Genomic DNA, 21869 nt, shown 5'->3' on the forward strand with positions numbered 1-21869 from the left:
TAGAGGGGGGAGGGGCGGTAGTTACACTCAGTAGCACAAGAACAGAGCGGGAGGGAGAGAGAAAGAGAGCCAGGGACAACAACGTCACATTACAAAGGTATAGTAATCATCCACAACTATTTTCGGTTGCAGATGATAAAGGATTCAGAAAGTTTATTCATGCAGGTCCATATGACAGAGAATATGCATCTTCTTTTTGTTTTCATATTTTAATTTATATTTAATTGTGTTGTGGTTTGCAGTGTTTTGTGTTGTTTCACTTTAAATTAGTTTAAAAGGAAAAAGCTGAAAATTTAAATAGTTAAAAGTTGAAATGTGAATAATTGATTTTTGTATTATATGATTTATTTATTACATTTTATGTGGAGTGAATAAATAAATAAAAGTATATTTACGGTGGCCCCTACAGACAAAACATGTACAAAAGACAACAGAAGTGCTCCAGGATGCTAGGGGGCAGTGTTGAGCTTTTGTTACCTAGTGGCTATACAAGCCAGCAAGTACCAGCGACCGGATTTGGTGTGCGGTAGTAACAGGTAAATTAACTTTTTTTTTTTTAATTATTTGAATATATATATGAGTGCTTGTGTATAAATACACAAACAATACACACATGCTTTCAATTGTGTAATTTAAGTGATCTGTTCTGTTTTGGTAGTTCAGTTAATGCTAGAAATGTGTTTTGGAGTTTGTACGTGTTTTGTTTCTTGGGGCCACCGCATATATATTTATATATAAACATATATAAATAAAAACAGGTTTTTTTATATTAGTAATTCCTTTTGTGATAATTTTATATTATTGTTAATAATAAATTAATTAAAGCAACAAAACAACCTGAAGAGCCGGTTCGGAGCCGAAAGAGCCGGCTCTTTTAGTGAGTCGAGCCGAAAGATTTAGATTTTTAACATTTGCTTTCAGCCTTTGTGTCTCTTGTTTGTCTCAGAGCCCCACGTTTGGGTCCTCTTCCTGCACCAGTCCTGAAAACTGGCACGTCAGTGAAGTTACTGCTGCTGTGCAGTGTGTGAATGTGCACATCACTCAGTTTTTAGTTTGTTTTTGTTCTGCATGTAGTATAAGTTTAATTTCCCACACATATTCAGCACCCATTCCTCTCATTCTTCTGACATGTGGCTTCAAGTTCTGCTTTGTCACATTAAAATACCGATACAGTGTCAACTGTAGTGTTCAGTTTTATACATCACAGCTATGGACAGAGCAGAGTCTGTCTCACCATGTCGGACAGTGCCTGCAGGACAGAAGCAGCCCTCCACACAGGAAACAGCATCGCAGCTGGAATGTGGACTTTGCTGAATGGTTGGACATGAACGCGAGCAAGCTGGACCACAGGGATCATAAACCAGCCCGTTGTCACACTGCAGAGCTACAGGGAGATGAAGTTAAAGTTAGAGAGAGTGTGCCCCGGACATCAGCTCAGGTATGGGTGTGTGTGCAGGATGGTCCCCAACGTACGACAGAGCTCCTGGGACCGCCAGTGGATGTAGACCCCTCGCCGGTTACACTCTTCGGCGTAGGTAGCGATGGCTGTACAGAGACACTCACAGTCTCCACCTGAGTCACAGCTAAAACACGTGACAAACAACAAAGCTACCTTTAAACTGTTACTCCAAATACACAGTTTTAGAATGACTTGGTTACATCTTTCCTTACTAACTGCTGTATAAGCAGCATGCTTCGCTGTGGCAGTCCTGTAATCATTTTTGTAACAGCGGACAGTTTTTTTTAACTAAAACCCAGTGACTGAAGATTGCATTTTTCTTGGTCAAGTAAATTTTTCTTTCACCAAATGATAATTGATATCATAAACAGTCATTGTTCTTACCTCAGTTTAATCAGATTTCAGTTCATGCTCATAAAAACAGGGATTGTTTGCTAACGTTTACATTTTATACAAAACTGCAAAAGGGTACGGACCGTTTTACTCAAACAAATCTGTAAAGTGAAACTAGATACTTCACACAGCTGATGATAAAGTGCAAAATAGATTACCCCACTAACTTTGCAGCATTATAAATACACTAGATACAACTGTATTTTCCGCACTATAAGGCGCACTTAAAATCCTTTAATTTTCTCAAAAATCTGCAGTGCGCCTTATAATACTTATGCATGAATTCTGGCTGTGCTTACTGACCTCAAACCGATTTTATGTGTTGCACAGCGCTCAAAAACCTGTCAAAAAATGTTTTAGTATGACTTTGGTAGCTAGGAAGCCGCACCGCTTCATGGATTGTTGGAGCATTACAGCTGCCGTAGTCAGGAGCCTCACGGAGGAATCTGGGTCCTAAACTCCGTCAGCTGTAGGTCCCAAAGTCAAACAAACACTGCAGCATCACTGAGAGTTAAAAACTGTCTAAATTCTTTCATCTTTAATAAAATGATCAGTGTTGCTGCTTTACCAGGTGTAACTATTAAGTTTAACATCCAGGCATCCATGAAAACAGGATTTATTACATTTAACAGTGTTAGAAGTTAGCAGGAAGTTAGCTTGCTAGCTTCCACCTAAACATGATATAGCATGTTCTGACAGATTTCTGAAACAATAAAACATACAGCTCTGTTATCACTTCCAACATAAATGAAGACAGAAAACTAAACAGCAGTGACGTTTGTAGGGTTACTGAAGTTGGGCTAGCTGCTATATAATGATGTGCTACGTGATTGCTAGCGACACAGCTATGTTAGCATAACATAAACAGTGAAGCTGGAGGATGAACGCTAACTTATTTGCAGTCGCTAAAAGTTAACGTGAGGGTTCCTGATGGTTAGGGACAAATGCAATCGCATGGCAGGATGCTGTAAACGGACTAAACTTCAGTCAGGAGAACAACTGAGATAATCCATCCACAATACGAGGTTAGTCATTAATATACTGCAACTACATGGGAATAGAGCAGCTGCAGATAATTCAGCATTAATGAATCAATGGTACAGAAGTGGAGGAAGCAAGAAGAATGAGTTGAGTAAAGTTTGACTTATCTGACTGTTTTGTTTCACTTAATGCATCGTATAATCCTGTGCGCCTTATAGTCCAAAAAATACGATATTTATTTTTTTAGGTTTAATATGTCTTGCATAGATTAGCGCTGCCACTCACCCACAAGCATCAAAGACACACCAGTCATAATACTGCTGAAAGGGCACCTCAGGGTGGCACCTTGAGAAGAGTCCCTGAGTCAGCACAGCACATTTTTTCCTGGCCCATGTCACTCTGTGGGGGTTCAGCTGAAGAAGACAGTGTCAGAACTTAGCATAACGCAGACTAAAACCAAAAATCCCTCTGTGTGTGTGTGAATGTGAACTTACAGCGCAGGGGTCCCGGAGGTCCTGGTCTGCCACGTCAGGGCAGGATGGGCTGACCTTCCAAGAGTTTCCAAACAGCTCGGCTGTCGATTCCACAATTCCCTGCCGTGTTGTGAAGTCGTTCTCTGTGTCCCCATCAAAGTTACCACACAGGCCCCCGACCCGACCACGAAGATGGGCCGCCAAACGCACGTATACACGCATACCTGGAAGAAGAAATGCAAGTTGCAAGCAGCAATTATGGGACAGTTTTTTTAAGCAAGGCACAGACACTATGGCAACTACATATACTAATGTTGTTGTAAATACTGATAATTGTGAGAGGCTGCAATCACTCTAACGGCCAGTAGGGATGAACTTAAATCCCTACTTTAAAGGAGCAAATGCGTGTCACTTTAAGTATTTCAATGTTTTTCTGTGTATTTTCTGCAAAGGATCTTTTATATTTAGTTTATATGTGTGCGTCTTACCTCCATCCCACAGCAAAGTGACTCCAAGACGTGACGAGAGGGAGACAAACAGGCCAACTTTTTCCAAAGTCAGGCCACTGCCACTGTAAGACTTTGGTAGGCTAACTGGCATCCCATTTACTGTCACAGCATTACCTAATGTCACAGACAGTTTAGCAATTAGACTCTCACTTTCCTCACATAGTACAATCACTTTGCCAAAATAGAAATAGGACACATTTGTGAGTCATGTCTGATAAAAACAGCACCTAAGAACACACAAGTGATTCAAATCTAGGGATGGGTACCGGTATCCGGTGCCATGATGGCACTGGTTCTGACATAAACGGTAGTAACCAGACCGAAAAGCAGCGCACATTTCGGTGCTTTATTTTGGTGCTTTTTTTTCCTGAGATGTCATACACTTTGGATTCTAGCCAATCATTTTACGTTTCCGAGGATAGTAGGCGGGTCCAGGTACGTACGTTCTTTTAGAGCAGAGCTACAGATTAAAAATGCCCAAGGCGAAGCGGTCAAAAGTCTGGCTGTACTTCACAGCAAAAGATGCAAACTCAGCAGCTGCAACAAGTGCTTTAAGCTGATACTGTGATACTGTCAAAGGAGGTAACACCTCAAATCTGATGAAACACCTGGCGACGCATAGCGTTTTTTTTAAAAGCCGAGAAATGCGCCGTATTTGATAGCTTGCTGCGAGACCTCACACCAAGCACATCTACTGCGGGTGTGGTGCCTGTTATCGGACCCGGAGTTAGCAACATCCCCCAAAAACCCGAAGAGGAGAGTCCTGGCCCCTAGCCCTGCCAGTGTAGCAGAAATGATGAGGATGATGATGCAGCAGCAGCCGTTCTTCTCTGCGTGAGTAGCTTAATGTTGTTCGTGTGTAATTTACGTTGAGTAGGCTAACCACGTTATTACATTAATGCATGTAAGGTGAACTAGCAAACATCATCATAGCTACATGCGGCTGTCTTCTTGTTTGATGGCAGATACTCCCTTCACCCTGGACAAAAAGGCTAAAATGACCAAAGAAAAAGTGGAAAACAGTTAAACATGAGAGGTTTTTGGACAAAGTTTGTGTTTTTTCCATTGTTTAAGCTGCTTCCAGCCAAGAGTGATACCATATATGCCCCATAGCTGCAGAAAAGGCTAACATTGTTATCTCTTTACAAAAAAACAGCTGAACATGAGAGGCTTTTGGACAAAGTGTGTGTTCTCCATTCTTTAAGCACCGGTTTGAGCACCGTTTAAGCACCGGCACCGTTTCAAAAGTACCGGTTTGGTACTGGTATCGGATAAAACCTAAACGATACCCATCCCTATTCAAAACTTCAGTAAAACTTAAGTTAAACTCAAGATATCAGATCACAGACAAACTTGTTTGATGGGACATTCGGGGTTTTGCCTTTGAGGGCAAGTAGCTTACCCGTGCAATGATTTACATGTTTGAGTATGAATCAGAAGGTCTCTAGTTTGAGTGTAGTAGTTGGGTATGTGGTGTAAAAATCTGACATATGAACTATGTGGTGACCTCTTGTGAATAAGGGGGCTTTTTCTAAAGCAGTATTCTGCTCTCACATGGGTTCCAAGGGGCAATGTGTGCTGGATATAAACTCTCATTTAGCAGCACCATTGAGCCCTCTACCTCTTAGAAGATGTATGACCGTGTTTCCCAGACTGAGGGTGACTGATTTTGTGCAGGTGACTCCCGTGCTTCCACACGGCACGTTCTCCGCCGTGACGCTGAATAAGCCGCTGGTCTCCCTGGCTAACACGTACTGGCAGTCACCCAGGAAAGAGTAGCAACGACCGTCGAACGTCACATAGTGTGGGTCCCCCGTTGCCACGCATACACCAGCACAGGCAGAGCGGCCACAGTGCCAGCGGCGCTCATTGCACACACTGCAGGGAAAAATGAAAAGAATACGTTTATAATTATTATATCTTAAAGAATTTTGATGCACTCAGCTCATACATTACCATGTGTTGCAGTCCTTAGTGATGGTGTCATTGCTGTAATAAAGTCGACCATTGTGGTGACATGGACATTCATCTGGCAGAACACAGCGGTCGCCCTGAAGGAAAAGAAAAGATGTAAAGTACGAAAATGTTGGTCATGATCAAAGACCACAGCTCTCGTTGTGTTGTTTGTCTCTAAACTCACAAAACACCATAAAATTTAATTTGGAGCCGACATTAAGGAATTCATGATTTTTTGCACGATTGACGTTGAAAATAATCCTTATCTATCTAATATTGGCCCTTAGTGAAGCTCCTCTGTTCACCAGCTGTTTGAAATAAGCCATGTTAGTACCCTGCAGACATTAATAGGCAGGGCCTCGGGAGGATATGACTGGAACAGAAATGAAACCACGTCATAAACCTACAGCAACATCTGCATAAACCTGCACAAAAAGGTTTTCACTCACTAGTAGGACAGTCCCCTGTGGACACACACAGCCAGATAGGGGCTCTCTGCAGCTGGACTGCGTGACGCTTGACCCCTGCTGTTGGCCAGGAGGGTCCAGGCTCGAGCAGGTGAGGAGGCAGGAGCGTGGGGAGTAGACCAGAGTGCCAGGGCACTGGTTCACCTCCTCACAGAGCTCTTGAGTGCAGTTAAACAATCCCTGCTCACACACACTATGGAGGGAAGAGACGAGGGAGTGGAGTTAGTATGAACATCTACTGAATGGTATTACCAAGACATTATAGGTCTATTAAAGATTATTACTGAAACGTTGTTATTAACAAGTTTGGTTTAGCAGGGGAAACAGTGAATACACTATAAAGCAGACTTCATAGTGATGACATTAAACTATCATCCATACATTTTTATTGTCCTTTAACAGCAGCTGAGGCGTGACGAGAATCACTTAATGATTCACTTGAATCAACAGCCCGTGTTTTTCATTTAACGTGACCTGATATACTGTATGTCATTTAAGATATCTGTTTAATGATTAACCAGAATTTCCCTGTTTCCTCATAGCAATTACCCAGACAGATATCACCAGCTCAAAGGAAACAAGTCACGTACAAAACGGACTTTGTACAGACCAACATGTCCCAATATATTAGAAATCAGAGAGAAACGAATCTGAGCCATCGGTAAGTTACTTAAACCCACAGAGTAATGCACACTGCCGTTACATGGTGAAGAAATGCAATGAAATCCACCTATCCTGTATCAGCAAGCAGGAACATAGAGTGATTTCATCAGAGCTCTTGCACCACCAAGTATGCATCACGCTCTTATGTGCATCTATAGTTTGCAGTTGCAGTCATTTAAATACAGTGAATGCAAAAGTATTCGGCCCCCTTGAACTTTCCCACATTTTGTCACATGAATCAATTTTATTGGAATTCCACGTGAAAGACCAACACAAAGTGGTGCACACGTGAGAAGTGGAACCAAAATCATACATGATTCAAACATTTTTTACAAATAAATAACTGCAAAGTGGGGTGTGCGTAATTATTCAGCCCCCTTTGGTCTGAGTGCAGTCAGTTGCCCATAGACGTTGCCTGATGAGTGCTAATGACTAAATAGAGAGCACCTGTGTGTAATCTAATGTCAGTACAAATACAGCTGCTCTGTGACGCCTCAGAGGTTGTCTAAGAGAATATTGGGAGCAACAACACCATGAAGTCCAAAGAACACACCAGACAGGTCAGGGATAAAGTTATTGAGAAATTTAAAGCAGGCTTAGGCTACAAAAAGATTTCCCAAGCCTTGAACATCCCACGGAGCACTGTTCAAGCCATCATTCAGAAATGGAAGGAGTATGGCACAACTGTAAACCTACCAAGACAAGGTCGTCCACCTAAACTCACAGGCCGAACAAGGAGAGATCAGAAATGCAGCCAAGAGGCCCATGGTGACTCTGGACGAGCTGCAGAGATCTACAGCTCAGGTGGGGGAATCTGTCCACAGGACAACTATTAGTCGTGCACTGCACAAAGTTGGCCTTTATGGAAGAGCGGCAAGAAGAAAGCCATTGTTAACAGAAAACCATAAGAAGTCCTGTTTGCAGTTTGCCACAAGCCGTGTGGGGGACACAGCAAACATGTGGGGGACACAGCAAACATGTGGGGGACACAGCAAACATGTGGGGGACACAGCAAACATGTGGGGGACACAGCAAGCATGTGGGGGACACAGCAAACATGTGGGGGACACAGCAAACATGTGGGGGACACAGCAAACATGTGGGGGACACAGCAAACATGTGAAGAAGCTGCTCTGGTCAGATGAGACCAAAATGCAAAACGCTATGTGTGGAAAACTAACACTGCACATCACTCTGAACACACCATCCCCACTGTCAGATATGGTGGTGGCAGCATCATGCTCTGGGGGGGCTTCTCTTCAGCAGGGACAGGGAAGCTGGTCAGAGTTGATGGGAAGATGGATGGAGCCAAATACAGGGCAATCTTGGAAGAAAACCTCTTGGAGTCTGCAAAAGACTTGAGACTGGGGTGGAGGTTCAGCTTCCAGCAGGACAACGACCCTAAACATAAAGCCAGGGCAGCAATGGTTTAAAACAAAACATATCCATGTGTGAGAACGGCCCAGTCAAAGTCCAGATCTGAATCCAATCCAGAATCTGTGGCAAGATCTGAAAACTGCTGTTCACAAACGCTGTCCATCTAATCTGACTGAGCTGGAGCTGTTTTACAAAGAAGAATGGGCAAAGATTTCAGTCTGTAGATGTGCAAAGCTGGTAGAGACAGACCCTAAAAGACTGGCAGCTGGAACTGCAGCAAAAGGTGGTTCTACAAAGTATCGACTCAGGGGGCTGAATAATTACGCACACCCCACTTTGCAGTTATTTATTTGTAAATAATGTTGGAATCATGTCTGATTTTGTTCCACTTCTCACGTGTGCACCACTTTGTGTTGGTCTTTCACATTTAATTCCAATAACATTGATTCATGTTTGTGGCTGTAATGTGACGAAATGTGGGAAAGTTCATGGGGGCCGAATACTTTTGCAAGTCACCGTATACGACATAAAAGTTGGGCAAATGCTAACTTGTGCAGATGTTCACAAGGGTACAGCTAAATTCAAATTACCCCAGGTATTACGGCCAGGCTCACAACGTCAGGAGTTTCCAAAGAGACCGACCTGTTCCTCACTGATGAACAGGCACAAATCTGTAACAATGCGTCCCCGCCTACAGCACTCATAAAACAGGACTTTGTTCATGAAACCGGGTCAGTATGATACTGTAGCTCTGCAAACAATGATGATGAAACATGCTTACTTCAACTGAGTCTTTATGACCGGTGGTGAATGATAAAAGCTGCACTCAGATAGCCATAAAAGAGAAAGGGCTGCTTTTACAATGTACTGTTAAAAAACAAAACAGCAATCATCTATATGAGGTCAAAGAAAAATGACACCTAAGTAACTTCATTAATTTCTGCTTTCTTCAGAAGTTTAGTATACCAGATTAATCAGAAGACATCAGGGGATACTGATGTGGTCAGTTAAGTAGCAGAGGGGCTGCTGATCAGTTTTGGGGTTATTTTCTGTTCTCTAACTGATCTCGCTGTTGGAGCTCAGTCTGGGGGAAGTTCTTTTTTCACTTCGTCTTTCCTCATGTTGTGCATTTTCCATTGTTATACCTCTCTGACCTGTCTTCCTGTATGGTCAGAAGGCTGGCAGCCTTAACCCAATTTCCCTCTGGATGATCCATCCATCCATTCGCTTCCGCTTATCCTTTTCAGGGTCACGGGGGGTGCTGGAGCCTATCGTAGCTATCATAGGGTGAGAGGCGGGGTACACCCTGGACAGGTCGCCAGTCTGTCGCAGGGCTCACATTCACTCCTGCATTCACACCTGTGGGCAATTGTGATTTTTCAATTAACCCATCCCCACAAACTGCATGTCTTTGGACACAGGGAGAGCAAACTCAATCAATCAATCAATCAATTCCAGGAGACAAACATTTATTCTAAGGAGGTCCTTAACTCATCAGCAGGACCAGTATCTGCTCCTCTGTGTAAAGAGGACCATGATGAGCACTGCCAGAGCTACAAAATGACCTCCAGCAGGTCACCGGTGTGTATGACTCATTTTGTAGTGGGCTCTACACTCACCGCCCCGCTCCATGGGGCCCAGTTTGATATTTGGCATTGTCAGTTACCAACTAGCAGAAATGACAGGGCTACCACTGGTGCTCTGTGCTTTTCAGAGCAGGTTCACCCTGAGCACAGGTGACAGATGTGAAAGAGCCTGGAGAATCTGTGGAGAGCTGCCTGCAACATCATTCAGCACGAACAGATTGGTGGTGGGTCAGTGATGGTTTGGGGAACACATGCAGACCTCTACAAGCTAGGCAGCGTTTAAGTATCAGGATGAGCTTCTTGGACCCACTGTCAGACCCTGCGCTGGTGCACGCAGTCCTGGGAGTCTCCTGCTGCACGGCAATGCCCGGCCTCATATGGTGAGAGTATGCAGGCAGATCCTGGAGGATAAAGGACTTTACACCACTGACTGGCCCTGACCTCACTTGACCTAAATGCAACAGTGGGACATTGTGTTTGACCTCAGTGTACCTCAGAATGTCCAGCAGCTCAGTGATGCCCTGCTCCTGATCAGGGAGGAGATCCCCGGACACCATCCACCACAATGGGGGCAATACAAACTACTGAGTACCACTGCATCTTTTATTCACTTTGAATTTAGCCATCTGCAGGTTGGTAGTCTTCATTTCCATTAAATGATGTTTCGTCCTCTGGTTCCTGACCAGTCCATACCAGTATTGATATCCAGTATGATTTTTCCCCACTGAGATCTGATGCATTTACGAAGTGTTTATTTTTTTGTGTACATCTGCATCTTTAATATTTCATAAAAGATTTAAAAATTCTCAATCTAAACGTATTTCATGATCAAAGTGTGTAGCGGCAGAAAGGTGAGACAAACTCCTTGACTACATACCAGGTGTTGCAGTTATTTTGAACCACGGCCCCAGGTGAATGCATCACTGCTCCTTGCATGCATGGGCACAAAGAGATGGGGACACACTGACCCTGCTGGTCCTGCACAAGCCCTGGTGGGCACTGGCAGCCTGGAACACACAATCTTTGACTGCGACTGTCATCACAGCTCCAGCCGTGTCTCAAATCTGAGCATGAGTTCCCACAAGTGCGACCGCACTCCTGGTACACCTGACCCCCTGAACACTGCATTGCTGGGGAGAAAGGAAGAGATAGCGTAGCAGAGCATTGGTTTGTATCAGAAAAAACATTCTTTTGGTCTCTAAATAGTAATAACTTTTCCCTCAAAGCCTCAAAACAACACAAACAACGGTCCTACAGCTTACTGCAGAAGGTGTGGTTGCGCCACTGGACCGCAACACCTTCCTGAGCACAGTGTCGGGCATAGGCAGTGAGGACGGTGCAGTGACAGGCTCCCTGCGGCACACAGCTGCAAACCTCTGACAGACAGAGACGGAAATATGGCTCCCTCTCCACCACGTCGTGACACAACTGTAGAATCAGAGATGGAGGTGCAGGTGTGAATAAAAACGAAGGCGACAAACTCGTGAGAGACGACCAGAAGTACCCATCACACCCACCTGAAAGATGGGGCTGTGGATGACAGCACAAACAGTCTCTGCATACTGTCGCCTCTGGGTGTACGTGGAGCAGGCCTCTGGTGTAGCTCCACCAGGCAGGGCGCAGAGCTCTGTTGTGAATTTCGCCACAAAGGATGTCACGCTGTTCTCCACATCTCCTTCTGGGGTGGTAAAGTCGTCACGCTGGTTCCAGGTCAGTGTTCCACACAGGCCGCGCACCTTGTCATATATACCCATGTCCAACATAGAAGGATTGAGCTTCCACATAATAGAACGTGTCTTACTTCTTTGCAGATCACAGGTTGGCTCTGTGACAAAATTACAGTTGGGGCATTTCTATATAACACCCACTTAAATGATGTTATAACTTGAGGGTGACATCTGTACAGCTAATTTGCTAATCTGCAGAAGCTACCTTGGGTCACTAAACTGGACCTCGGAACCATGTTACAATTGGACAGTATAATGAAAGCACTAGGAGTAGTTTGAAGATCACCTTGTTTCCAAAGCCAGGCTGCAAGGTGATGAACGCCAGGGGTCCATTTAGGTACCACAGAATCTGGGCTCCAAACATCTGGATGAGCAGAAATGAGGAGGAGGCCTTAAGCACAGCTAGATCCCCTGTTACCAAGGGCACCGCTTCCTTCTGGCCATTCAGTGTCACTGAACCTGAAGGTAACAATATCATCTGTAACCAATCAGAATGCAATCACCACATTCGATCTAAAAGTCCAAGACGCTCTACAGTGTCTACTATAAAAACCTGTTTGTGCTTTGATTGCACAAAAATGCTGCACTATGACACAAGCTGCAGCCTGCAAGGTTGTAAAAAGAAGTCCTTGCAAAAGTACCAAAAACTGCAGTTCCTCAAATAGCCACAATCTCGCACCTTTGCCCCAGGTTAATACATTTGCAACAACTACATAAAACTATGTTATAATTTTTTGTAAATAACTGACTTATTGATGATGGCACCGGTTCTGACATAAACGGTAGTAACCAGACCGAAAAGCAGCGCACATTTTGGTGCTTTATTTCGGTGCTTTTTTTTCCTGAGCTGTGATACACTTTGGATTCTAGCCAATCATTTTACGTTTCCGAGGATAGTAGGCGGGCCCAGGTACGTACGTTCTTTTAGAGCAGAGCTACAGATTAAAAATGCCCAAGGCGAAGCGGTCAAAAGTCTGGCTGTACTTCACAGCAACAGATGCAAACTCAGCAGCCTGCAACAATTGCTTTAAGGTGATACTGTGCAAAGGAGTAGTGATGGTAAATTCAATTCTTTTTACTGAATCGAGTTTGAATGAGTCACTCACCAAAGTGAATCGGGTTTTTTGAGTCATTTGAGTCACTGAGTCAGTTGCCCAGAGAGTGCAAAGAATTTACATTTTCACTCAAACTTAATTTGTTTCTCTTTTCATGTAAATCCTACTGCTAAATTGAGTGATTGAAAAAGAAAAACAACTATTTTTATAGAGCAAAAAAGAGCAAAAAATAAAAAGATTTTTAAAGGGAACATTTATTTTATTTATTTTAATTTTATTTTATTAGTAATTTCCTCAAATGTGTCAAATATATATTTTCTCATCTAAATGTCCACTGAGCTGTGAGCCAGGAGGTGGTAATGAACCTTAACATTGGTTGCCAACCAAGAAGAAGAAGAAGAAGAAGCTTTGAGCCAGGAGGGAGGGGGTGAGTAGCTCAAATGTGCTGTTAGCATGTTAGCAGAGCGACGCAACTGTGAACTGAGGAGCTATTGTCTTGATGTGAGCTTCTACTCAGGGTTTTTTCTTCCAATTCAGAGCAGAAATGTTTGTTATGTTTGTTTTTTTCACACAGTTTTAATTATAAGCTAGATATATTTCTACTAATGAAATTAGTTTGCTAACAGCAACAGGGATGAGTCAGTGAGTCAGTAAAGTGATTCTTATTGAACGATTCGTTCATGATTCGCACATCACTACAAAGGAGGTAACACCTCGAATCTGATGAAACACCTTTTTTTAAAGCAGAGAAATGCACTGTATTTGATAGCTTGCTATCAAAGACCGAGCACATCTACTGCGGGTGTGGTGCCTGTTATCGGACCCGGAGTTAGCAACATCCCCCAAAAACCCGAAGAATAGAGTCCTGGCCCCTAGCCCTGCCAGTGTAGCAGAAATGATGAGGATGATGATGCAGCAGCAGCCGTTCTTCTCTGCGTGAGTAGCTTAATGTTGTTCGTGTGTAATTTACGTTGAGTAGGCTAACCACTTTATTACATTAATGCATGTAAGGTGAACTAGCAAACATCATCATAGCTACATGCGGCTGTCTTCTTGTTTGATGGCAGATACTCCCTTCACCCTGGCCAAAAAGGCTAAAATGACCAAAGAAAAAGTGGAAAACAGCTAAACATGAGAGGTTTTTGGACAAAGTTTGTGTTTTTTCCATTGTTTAAGCACTGCTTCCAGCCCAGAGTGATACCATATATGCCCCATAGCTGCAGAAAAGGCTAACATGGTTATCTTTTTACAAAACAACAGCTAAACATTTAAGCACCGATTCGAGCACCGATTCGAGCACCGATTCGAGCACCGTTTAAGCACCGGCACCATTTCAGAAGTACCGGTTTGGTACCGGTATCGGATAAAACCTAAACGATACCCATCCCTAGAAATCGATGGGTATATAGTTAAAGTTGTCAAACTGGACACAAGCTTGTTCGTGATTTTGGAGTTGTTATTGTATACAGTCGATGGTCTAAAGCAGCATTAAATGCTGGGTAAAGCTGTGTTGTGAACCTAAAGAGAACAGTAAGAGAAACAAACTACTAGACACATCTAGATTTGATTTCCTGTGATCTATCAAGCAAACCTTCATACTATACCGGTGTCTGTGATGGTGACTGTGGTCCGGAGAGCTGTTACTGACATCTCCTTTAGACACCCCCCTCCTCCTTCCCCTCCCCCTGCCGTACAATCTCCACAGCGCACACTCACAACTACCTTCCTGTCAACAAAGTCCTGAAAACACACAGAGAATAAGTAACAATGCACAAATCTGCCAAATGTGTTTGATTGCATTTCTCTACACATGGCTCACCTCCACAGCAATGAAGGAGCAGTCGCTTCCCTGCAGCGAGTACCTCTTTTTGTCAAAAGTGGTCACCTGTAAGCCGCCCATCAGGGCGCACTCTGCTGCACACTTCTCCCCAGTACACTGCCACTGACCCGAGCTACACACACTGTCAAGGTAAAGGCAAAAAGAGTTGAACGTAAATGGGCAAAATGGGTAAACGATGAAGAGTTGACAGGAAAAGACTCCCTCCTCACCAGGTGTTGCATCTCTGTTGTATTTTGTCCCCTGACTGGTATGTGCGTCTGCGATGAAAGCAAGGACAATCGTCTCTTTTCAGACACCTTCCCTGGTGAAAATAGAGGCCTGGAGGGCACTCGCATCCTCCAACACACTCGTCCCTGCACTGGCCCATGGCTGCGGGGGGCTGTGGAGAAGTACAACTGGGAGGACAGGAGGATATGCAGTCTGAAAACACCTGACCTCTGGGACAGACACGGTCTGAAAGGACAGATAAAAGAGAGAAAGCAGCATTATTATAGCGTGATTCTCATCAGGACAATATTGACAATCTGACAGGCCTGAGACAAAAGAGAGGTGTTGGGATGGATGGGGACGTCAAAAGTGCTAACAACTTAAATCTGCACTTCAATAGGTGTGACTGCCCTGCGTCTCCTGTCTCCACACCCAGCTCTTCCCATCTTCTCCTTTCTCCTCCCCCCTCTCCTGCCCCCTCAGACTGTCTCACCCTGTCCCTCTCAGCAGATGACATCAAAAGAGAATTGGGCAGACTCCACTCCAGTAAAGCTGCTGGCCCTGACGGTGTCAGTCCCAGGGCCCTCAGGTGCTGTGCTTCCCAGCTGTCTGGAGTTCTACATCGGATCTTCAACATGAGTCTGGAAATGCAGAGAGTCCCATCACTCTGGAAGACACCCTGCCTGGTTCCTGTCCCTAAAAAGATTAACCTGTTGACCCTCGGTGACTACGGGCCAGTGGCTCTGACCTCACATGTCATGAAGACACTGGAGAGACTCATCCTGAGACATCTGCGTCTGCTCGTGGAGCCCCTGCAGTTTGCCTATCAACCTCGTATTGGCGTGGAGGATGCCATCATCTACCTGCTGGACCAGGCTTATTCTCACCTGGACATTGTTGGGAGCACTGTGAGGGTCATGATCTTTGACTTCTCCAGTGCTTTTAACACGATCAGACCATCACTGCTGGGGAATAAGCTCACGGAAATGCAGGTGGACGCCCCACTGGTAGGTTGGATTACGGACTATTTAACAAGTCGGCCAAGTCGGATGTTATCTGTCGCTCAGATAACATCCTGAGCAGCACGGGGGCGCCGCAGGGGATGGTCCTATCACCCTTCCTCTTCACCCTCTACACGTCTTACTTCAGGTACAAGTCTCAGTCATGTCATCTGCAGAAACTCTCTGATGACTCAGCCATTGTGGGTTGTATCAGGGACGGACAGGAGGAGGGGTACAGGAGTGTGGTGGACAGCTTTGTCGAGTGGTGTGAGCTTAACCACCTACAACTTAACATCACAGAGACAAAAGAACTGATTATGGACTTTAGGAAGCAGGCTCCTCCTCCTAACCCTGTCACCATCAGAGGGGTTGATGTGGAGATCGTTGAGGGCTACCGGTACCTGGGGGTACACTTGTACTGTAAACTGGACTGGACCAAGAACACCAATGCTATCTTCAAAAAAGGGCAGAGTCGGCTTTTCCTACTGAGGCGACTCAAGTCCTTCAATGTTGGTAGGAAAATGCTGACCATGTTTATCCCTCTGTGGTGGAGAGCGCTGTGTTCTTTGCAGCTGTGTGCTGGGGAAGTGGGGTGAAGACAGCTGATGCCAACAGGCTGAACAAACTGATTAAAAAGGCTGGTTCTGTCCTGGGTGTCAGACTGGAGAACCTGGAGGTGTCTGAAAGGAGAATGCTAAAAAAGCTTGTTTCTATCATGGACAAGCCCTCCCACCCCATGCACGCCCCCATGATGGACCATCAGAGCAAACGCAGCAAAAGACTCATTGCCCCGAAATGCAGAACTGACCACCACAGTAAATCCTTTGTGCCGGTGGCAATAAGACTGTATAACTCTTCCTCACTCTGTAGGTGATTTTCCTGAGACGTTTACCAATGTTATTCTGTTCCCTTCCAGACCGTGCAATATTACCCAACAGTACCTTATTGAATATGTGTTTCATCCCCCCATCATACGCTGCTACTCCCTTTATTCTATTGCACAATACTACGTCACTTTCTAGAATCGCCTGCACTGATAGTTAAGTTATTTATTCTCCAGGATACAGTCATATATATTACTTCGTTAGAGTTATTTGATACTATGTCTTGCACTATCCTACTGTATCCTACTATTCTTATTGTATATATTGTATATCTTATTCATCTGTTCCTCTGTCTCTCCTGCTGCTTTGAGCATGTACATGACAAAAGAATTTCCCTCGGGAAAAATAAAGTTATTCTTATTCTTATTAAAGAAGAGAGGTTCCCTAACCCTAACCTAGCCAGAGATATTCAACTCAATTCAATTTTATTCATGCAGCAGTGACAGTGGGAAGGAAAAACTCCCTTTTAACAGGAAGTAACCTGCACCAGACCCAGGCTCAGGGAGGGGCGTGGCCATCTGCTGCGACCGGTTGTTGTGAGAGAAGATATGGTTGCTTACAGTTTATAATAATGTGCTGTGAGTCAGCACTGCTTTGAAACTCAGAGAGAGTCCTACGTATAGATACTGTTACTGAGTTCAAAATAAAGTTAGAACCTACAGACCCTAAATTAAAATCCAGGTTTCTGTGTCAAAGCAATTTATGGATGCTTCTGGCTAACCAATCAGATAGCATTAGCTGAATAGTCAGTAAGTCTGGACACAAATTATATACCCTGACACTACATTACCATACTCAACTGCAATATAGAGACATGAGGCTCCTTACAACCAAGAATGCTGAAACAGAGGCTTCAAAATGTGAGTCAAACCATCATGTGACATCATGTTGGCTACATTCCCTTTTTTATATCTATGATGTTAGCAAACTTTAGCTAAATGCTGTGTAAGCAATTTTATTGAATTGATCCACTGACTGATCTTGCATTGCATCTGATAAATGCAACGACTGGGTGTCGTTGCATTTATCAGATGTAATGCAAGATCACTCTGAGAGCAGAAGGCAGGGGAGGATAGAGGAGACGTGAGACATTTCCTTACCACACAGGGTGGGTGTCCTCCACATTAAGATGATGTGCTGTTGGGCACACTCTCGGGCGTAGCTAGCCAGGGTGTCACACACTGCCCCCTCCCTCTCTTTGGCTGACAGGCTGCAAACCAGGTAAAGACAGGTGTCTATGTAGGCTGCTGGGTCCAGCTGAAAGACACAGAAACACAAAGTGATCTTACAGGAAACCATCTGCACACATTGTTTGATATGGTTGTGTTATTGTGACATTATGCTGTTTACTTGTTGTAAACTGTGCTATCAATCTATTTAAATTTAGTGTTTGAAGTCATAAAAGTCAGCATTGTTAACATCTTGTTAAATGTGATTGTCAATATATTTTTAAGATATTATAATTATAATAAATACACCTTTGGCTTCAAGTAAAGACAGGGGGAAATAGACGATTCATGCCTTATTTACCACAAGTTAATCACACTGTATCTATAACAAGTCATTGGTCTTTAATACAGTAAGTACAGTTCCCTTTCTTGGAACTGTAACAGTGAACTTGGTCAGTTATTTACCTCGAGTAGCTTTTTACAGCCTGGTGTTCAGAGAAATGTACATTTACACAACATTTACAATTGTGGTCAAAAGTTGACAAACTCATCAAGGACGTGAATGTCATGGTAGCTCGGAGTTTTTCATGGTTACTTTAACCTGTTCTGGTGCATCTTTAATGACTTTATGAGACAAATATCGGAAGCACAAGTTTAAATTCATTTGAGATTTTCACACATGAGCTATTTTACTTCGACCGGCTCAAATATACACCCCTGCTAATATTTGATTGAATGCTCCTCAGCACTTGGCACCTTAACCAGCCATCAACAAGCCTCTGTCACATTTAGCTGGATAATGGACCATTCTTCTTGGCAGAACTAGTAAAATTCATTTAAATTGGTTGGTTTCCAGTAGAGGTGGGAATCACCATACATCCCACGATACGATGTTATTGCAATTTTTAAAAATATTTTGCGATATTCAGATTCTGTACATAAAGGTAAACTTTATCAATATTCATTTTCTCTAATATCAAAGTCTCACACTCAGTCTTTCTCTCATTTCAGTTTTATTGTTGACAAACTGAACAGTTTGTATTACAGTCTAGTCCAACTTAACTGAATCAACCATCTGGTACAATTATAGCTATTCTGAACTATGCAGTTTATGAAAACTATGCAGCCCCTTCAGCAACTGAAGAATTTGAAAGTAAATTAAAACAAAATATAATTTTACATTAAATAAAAAAGTTTTAAACTTAATTAAAATAAAACATGTCTTAAATTAAAATAAGTAAACTGTCATGTTTATTAAACACATTTGGACAGTGAAGGAATGTCAGGATTCTTGCTCAGAAAAAGGATCAACATGCTCTGAAGTCAGAGCACAAAAACCTTTTTGTAACAAAATATCGATTTCTGCTGTCCCTGTATCGATACATTATTAGCAAACAAAATATCACCATACTACACAGTATCGATTTTTCCCCCCACCCCTAGTTTCCAGGCACATACTGTAGTTTCCGCACTATAAGGCAGTGCGCTTATAATCCAGCTCACCTTATGTATGAATTCTGGTTGGGCTTACTGACCTCAAATCAATTTCATGTGCTACACGCGCTCAGAAATCTGTCAAAAAATGTTTCTGCACGACTTTGCTAAGCTACCGTAGTCAGGAGCCTCGCGGAGTAATCTGGGTCCTAAACTCCGTCTCAATGTCAAACGATCACTGCGGCATCATGAGAGTTAAAAACTGTCTAAATTCTTTCATCTTTAATAAAATGATCAGCGTTGCTGCTTTACCAGGTGTAACCTGGGACGAACAGGACAATTAGGACCATTGTCCTGTTCGTCCCAGTTTCATCCATATTTCAACCATCTGTTGATTTGAGGTGATGCTGTGAGATAGTCCACCTTCTTAATTGTACTGTAGTTAAACCGTGGCTCAGGTTGGGAAGCGTATCTGTAACCGTATCTGTAACCGGAAGGTCGCTGGTTCGATCCCCGGGCTCTCTGTCCTGGTCGTTGTGTCCTTGGGCAAGACACTTCACCTACCGCCTACTGGTGTTGGCCAGAGGGGCCGATGGCGCGTTATGGCAGCCTCGCCTCTGTCAGTCTGCACCAGGGCAGCTGTGGCTACAACTGCAGCTGCCTCCACCAGTGTGTGAATGTGAGAGTGAATGAATAGTGGAATTGTAAAGCGCTTTGAGTGCCTTGAAAAGCGCTATATAAATCCAATCCATTATTATTATAAACATGCTCAATAATGAAAAGTTAATAAGCTCTGTTCTGGTCAAGTTCAAAACCTTCAGCACACTTATTAAAAAACCTCAGTGAATGTAAGCATAAATTCAAACTTGCATGTATAATTTTCACCCTTGATTTTCAGAAAATACCAAATAAATTTAAACTGTTGCATCCAATATTTGCTTTATAAGGTCATTAAAGATGTGGGGTGTGCAATCATCTCACCCTGAAAAAAGTCCACATCAAAAAAAACACTAAAAGCCCCAAATTCATGCCATGATGGTTTTATGCAAACCTCTGACCTCTAACAACATCTGAAGATCACACTGCAGCACCTAGAAGCTAAAAATCCTGTCAAAAGAAAAGGATATGCTACGTGACTGAAAAGCATCAGAGGTCTCTGACCTGAGGATGGCAATGAGTGAAGGGGTTTTCCAAGAGTCGGCGGCACACCGACTCTGCCTCCTGACGCAGCGCAGTGTCTCCTGTCACGTCACAGCTGTGACCAAGCTCAGCTGCGTCACTGCAGCCCTGAGGGAAGCATGGGACACAGTCTCACTAATGCATTTCAGAAAACACTGCCAATATGGCCCGTCTCATAAAACAAAGTAACAATAACAAAAAAAAGCCTAAAATGTTGCAGTTAAAGTAAAACGAATTCACTGCAGTACTTCGCTGTGTTGGTCCGGAACTTTCCATGAGTTGCCAAAGCTGGCAGCATACTGGGACACGGATCCACCCATTGTGGTGAAATCATCTACCGTGGACAAACACATAAAGGTTAATAATGTAAAGCAACTGCGTGTGACGGTTAAAATTTGAAAGCACACGTAGCAAACAAAGTTACATCAAGAAAGAACGACAAAGAAACCCTTCTTTGATTGCAAGTGTGTCTGTACTGTACTTCTCTCACCGTCGGCATTGTTGTTGTAGATTCCACACAACCCCCTGGTGGCTGCCATGTGCTCAGCGGTCACTGTCAGGTATACTGTGTTCACCAAATCAAACTTTACTCTGACCCCCAGGCCACTCTCCACAAACACAAAGTCTCCCAGCCAATGCACACTTACTCCTGCAAGCAGTTAATACAAAGTAACACTTTTAGATACACCAGTGCACAGAAATGTGGGGCTTTTAATGTCATTTAAAGGATGGAAATGAAAGGACATTTCTGCAGCACTGAATGTGGCCAGAGCTGAGTAGCCTGTGTTGTTCTCAAATAGGAGAAGCTTGGAACGAGCAGTCAGTCACAGCAATTAGAGGCAAATGGCTTCGGTCTGAAAGGTAACTACAGCGGGGGAAATAATTATTTGCTAAATTAATAAGTTTGCTCTCTTAAAAAGACACAAATGTTCTCTCATTTTTATAATACTTTGATTTTAATGAAAAGAAATAGAATAGACAGAAGAAAACTCATAAAACATGTTATTGCGTCAAATAAGCCTTATGAAAGTTCCCATTCGTGGGACTAATAAAGGTATCTTATCTTATCTTAAGTTTTTGATCCCCAAGCAAAACACAACTTTGTACTTGGTGGACTACTCTTGTAGTTGGTCACCTCACACCTCGGGGGGGATTTTTGCCCCTCCTCTTTACAGCAACTCTCTAAATCCTTTAGATTTCTTGGCTGTTGCTTAGTAACTCAAAGCTTTGTAGGACTGAAGTCTGGAGACTGTCGAGACCTCTCCGTGACCTTAGTCGGCTGCTCCTTTAGCCATTCGTTTGTTGTTCCTTGGTGGTATGTTTTGTGTCATTGTCGTCCTGGAAGATCTCAGGGAAGAAGGTTTCATTCATGATCTCAGCGAGCCCCTCAGTGTGCTGAAGTCTTCCTGTACCCTTAGCTGAAAAACATCCCCAAAGTGTGATGGTGCCACCTCCTTGCTTCACTATGGGGATGGTGTTCTTTGGGTCATTATATGCATTTCATTTACT

General features: G+C 43.5%; 1 protein-coding gene across 1 annotated transcript in view; it reads right to left on the minus strand.

Annotated features, from left to right (window-relative positions):
- sspo (SCO-spondin) overlaps positions 1-21869 on the minus strand; it is a 112301-nt gene that overhangs the window by 87124 nt on the left and 3308 nt on the right. The window contains exons 8-26 of the mRNA XM_087845737.1: positions 20851-21009; positions 20609-20694; positions 20343-20468; positions 17679-17835; positions 14696-14939; positions 14466-14607; positions 14251-14386; positions 11878-12050; positions 11382-11600; positions 11127-11292; positions 10742-10994; positions 6221-6431; positions 5772-5866; positions 5437-5693; positions 3795-3929; positions 3328-3530; positions 3119-3246; positions 1474-1583; positions 1235-1384 (exon numbers count right to left, since the gene is read on the minus strand). Coding sequence (XP_087701863.1) covers positions 1235-1384; positions 1474-1583; positions 3119-3246; positions 3328-3530; positions 3795-3929; positions 5437-5693; positions 5772-5866; positions 6221-6431; positions 10742-10994; positions 11127-11292; positions 11382-11600; positions 11878-12050; positions 14251-14386; positions 14466-14607; positions 14696-14939; positions 17679-17835; positions 20343-20468; positions 20609-20694; positions 20851-21009 — 3150 coding nt within the window. The remainder of the gene's footprint in view (positions 1-1234; positions 1385-1473; positions 1584-3118; positions 3247-3327; positions 3531-3794; positions 3930-5436; positions 5694-5771; positions 5867-6220; positions 6432-10741; positions 10995-11126; positions 11293-11381; positions 11601-11877; positions 12051-14250; positions 14387-14465; positions 14608-14695; positions 14940-17678; positions 17836-20342; positions 20469-20608; positions 20695-20850; positions 21010-21869) is intronic.

Source organism: Neolamprologus brichardi, chromosome 9 (assembly GCF_056152115.1).
Source record: "Neolamprologus brichardi isolate AB-2024 chromosome 9, ASM5615211v1, whole genome shotgun sequence".
NCBI classification, from domain to species: domain Eukaryota; kingdom Metazoa; phylum Chordata; class Actinopteri; order Cichliformes; family Cichlidae; genus Neolamprologus; species Neolamprologus brichardi.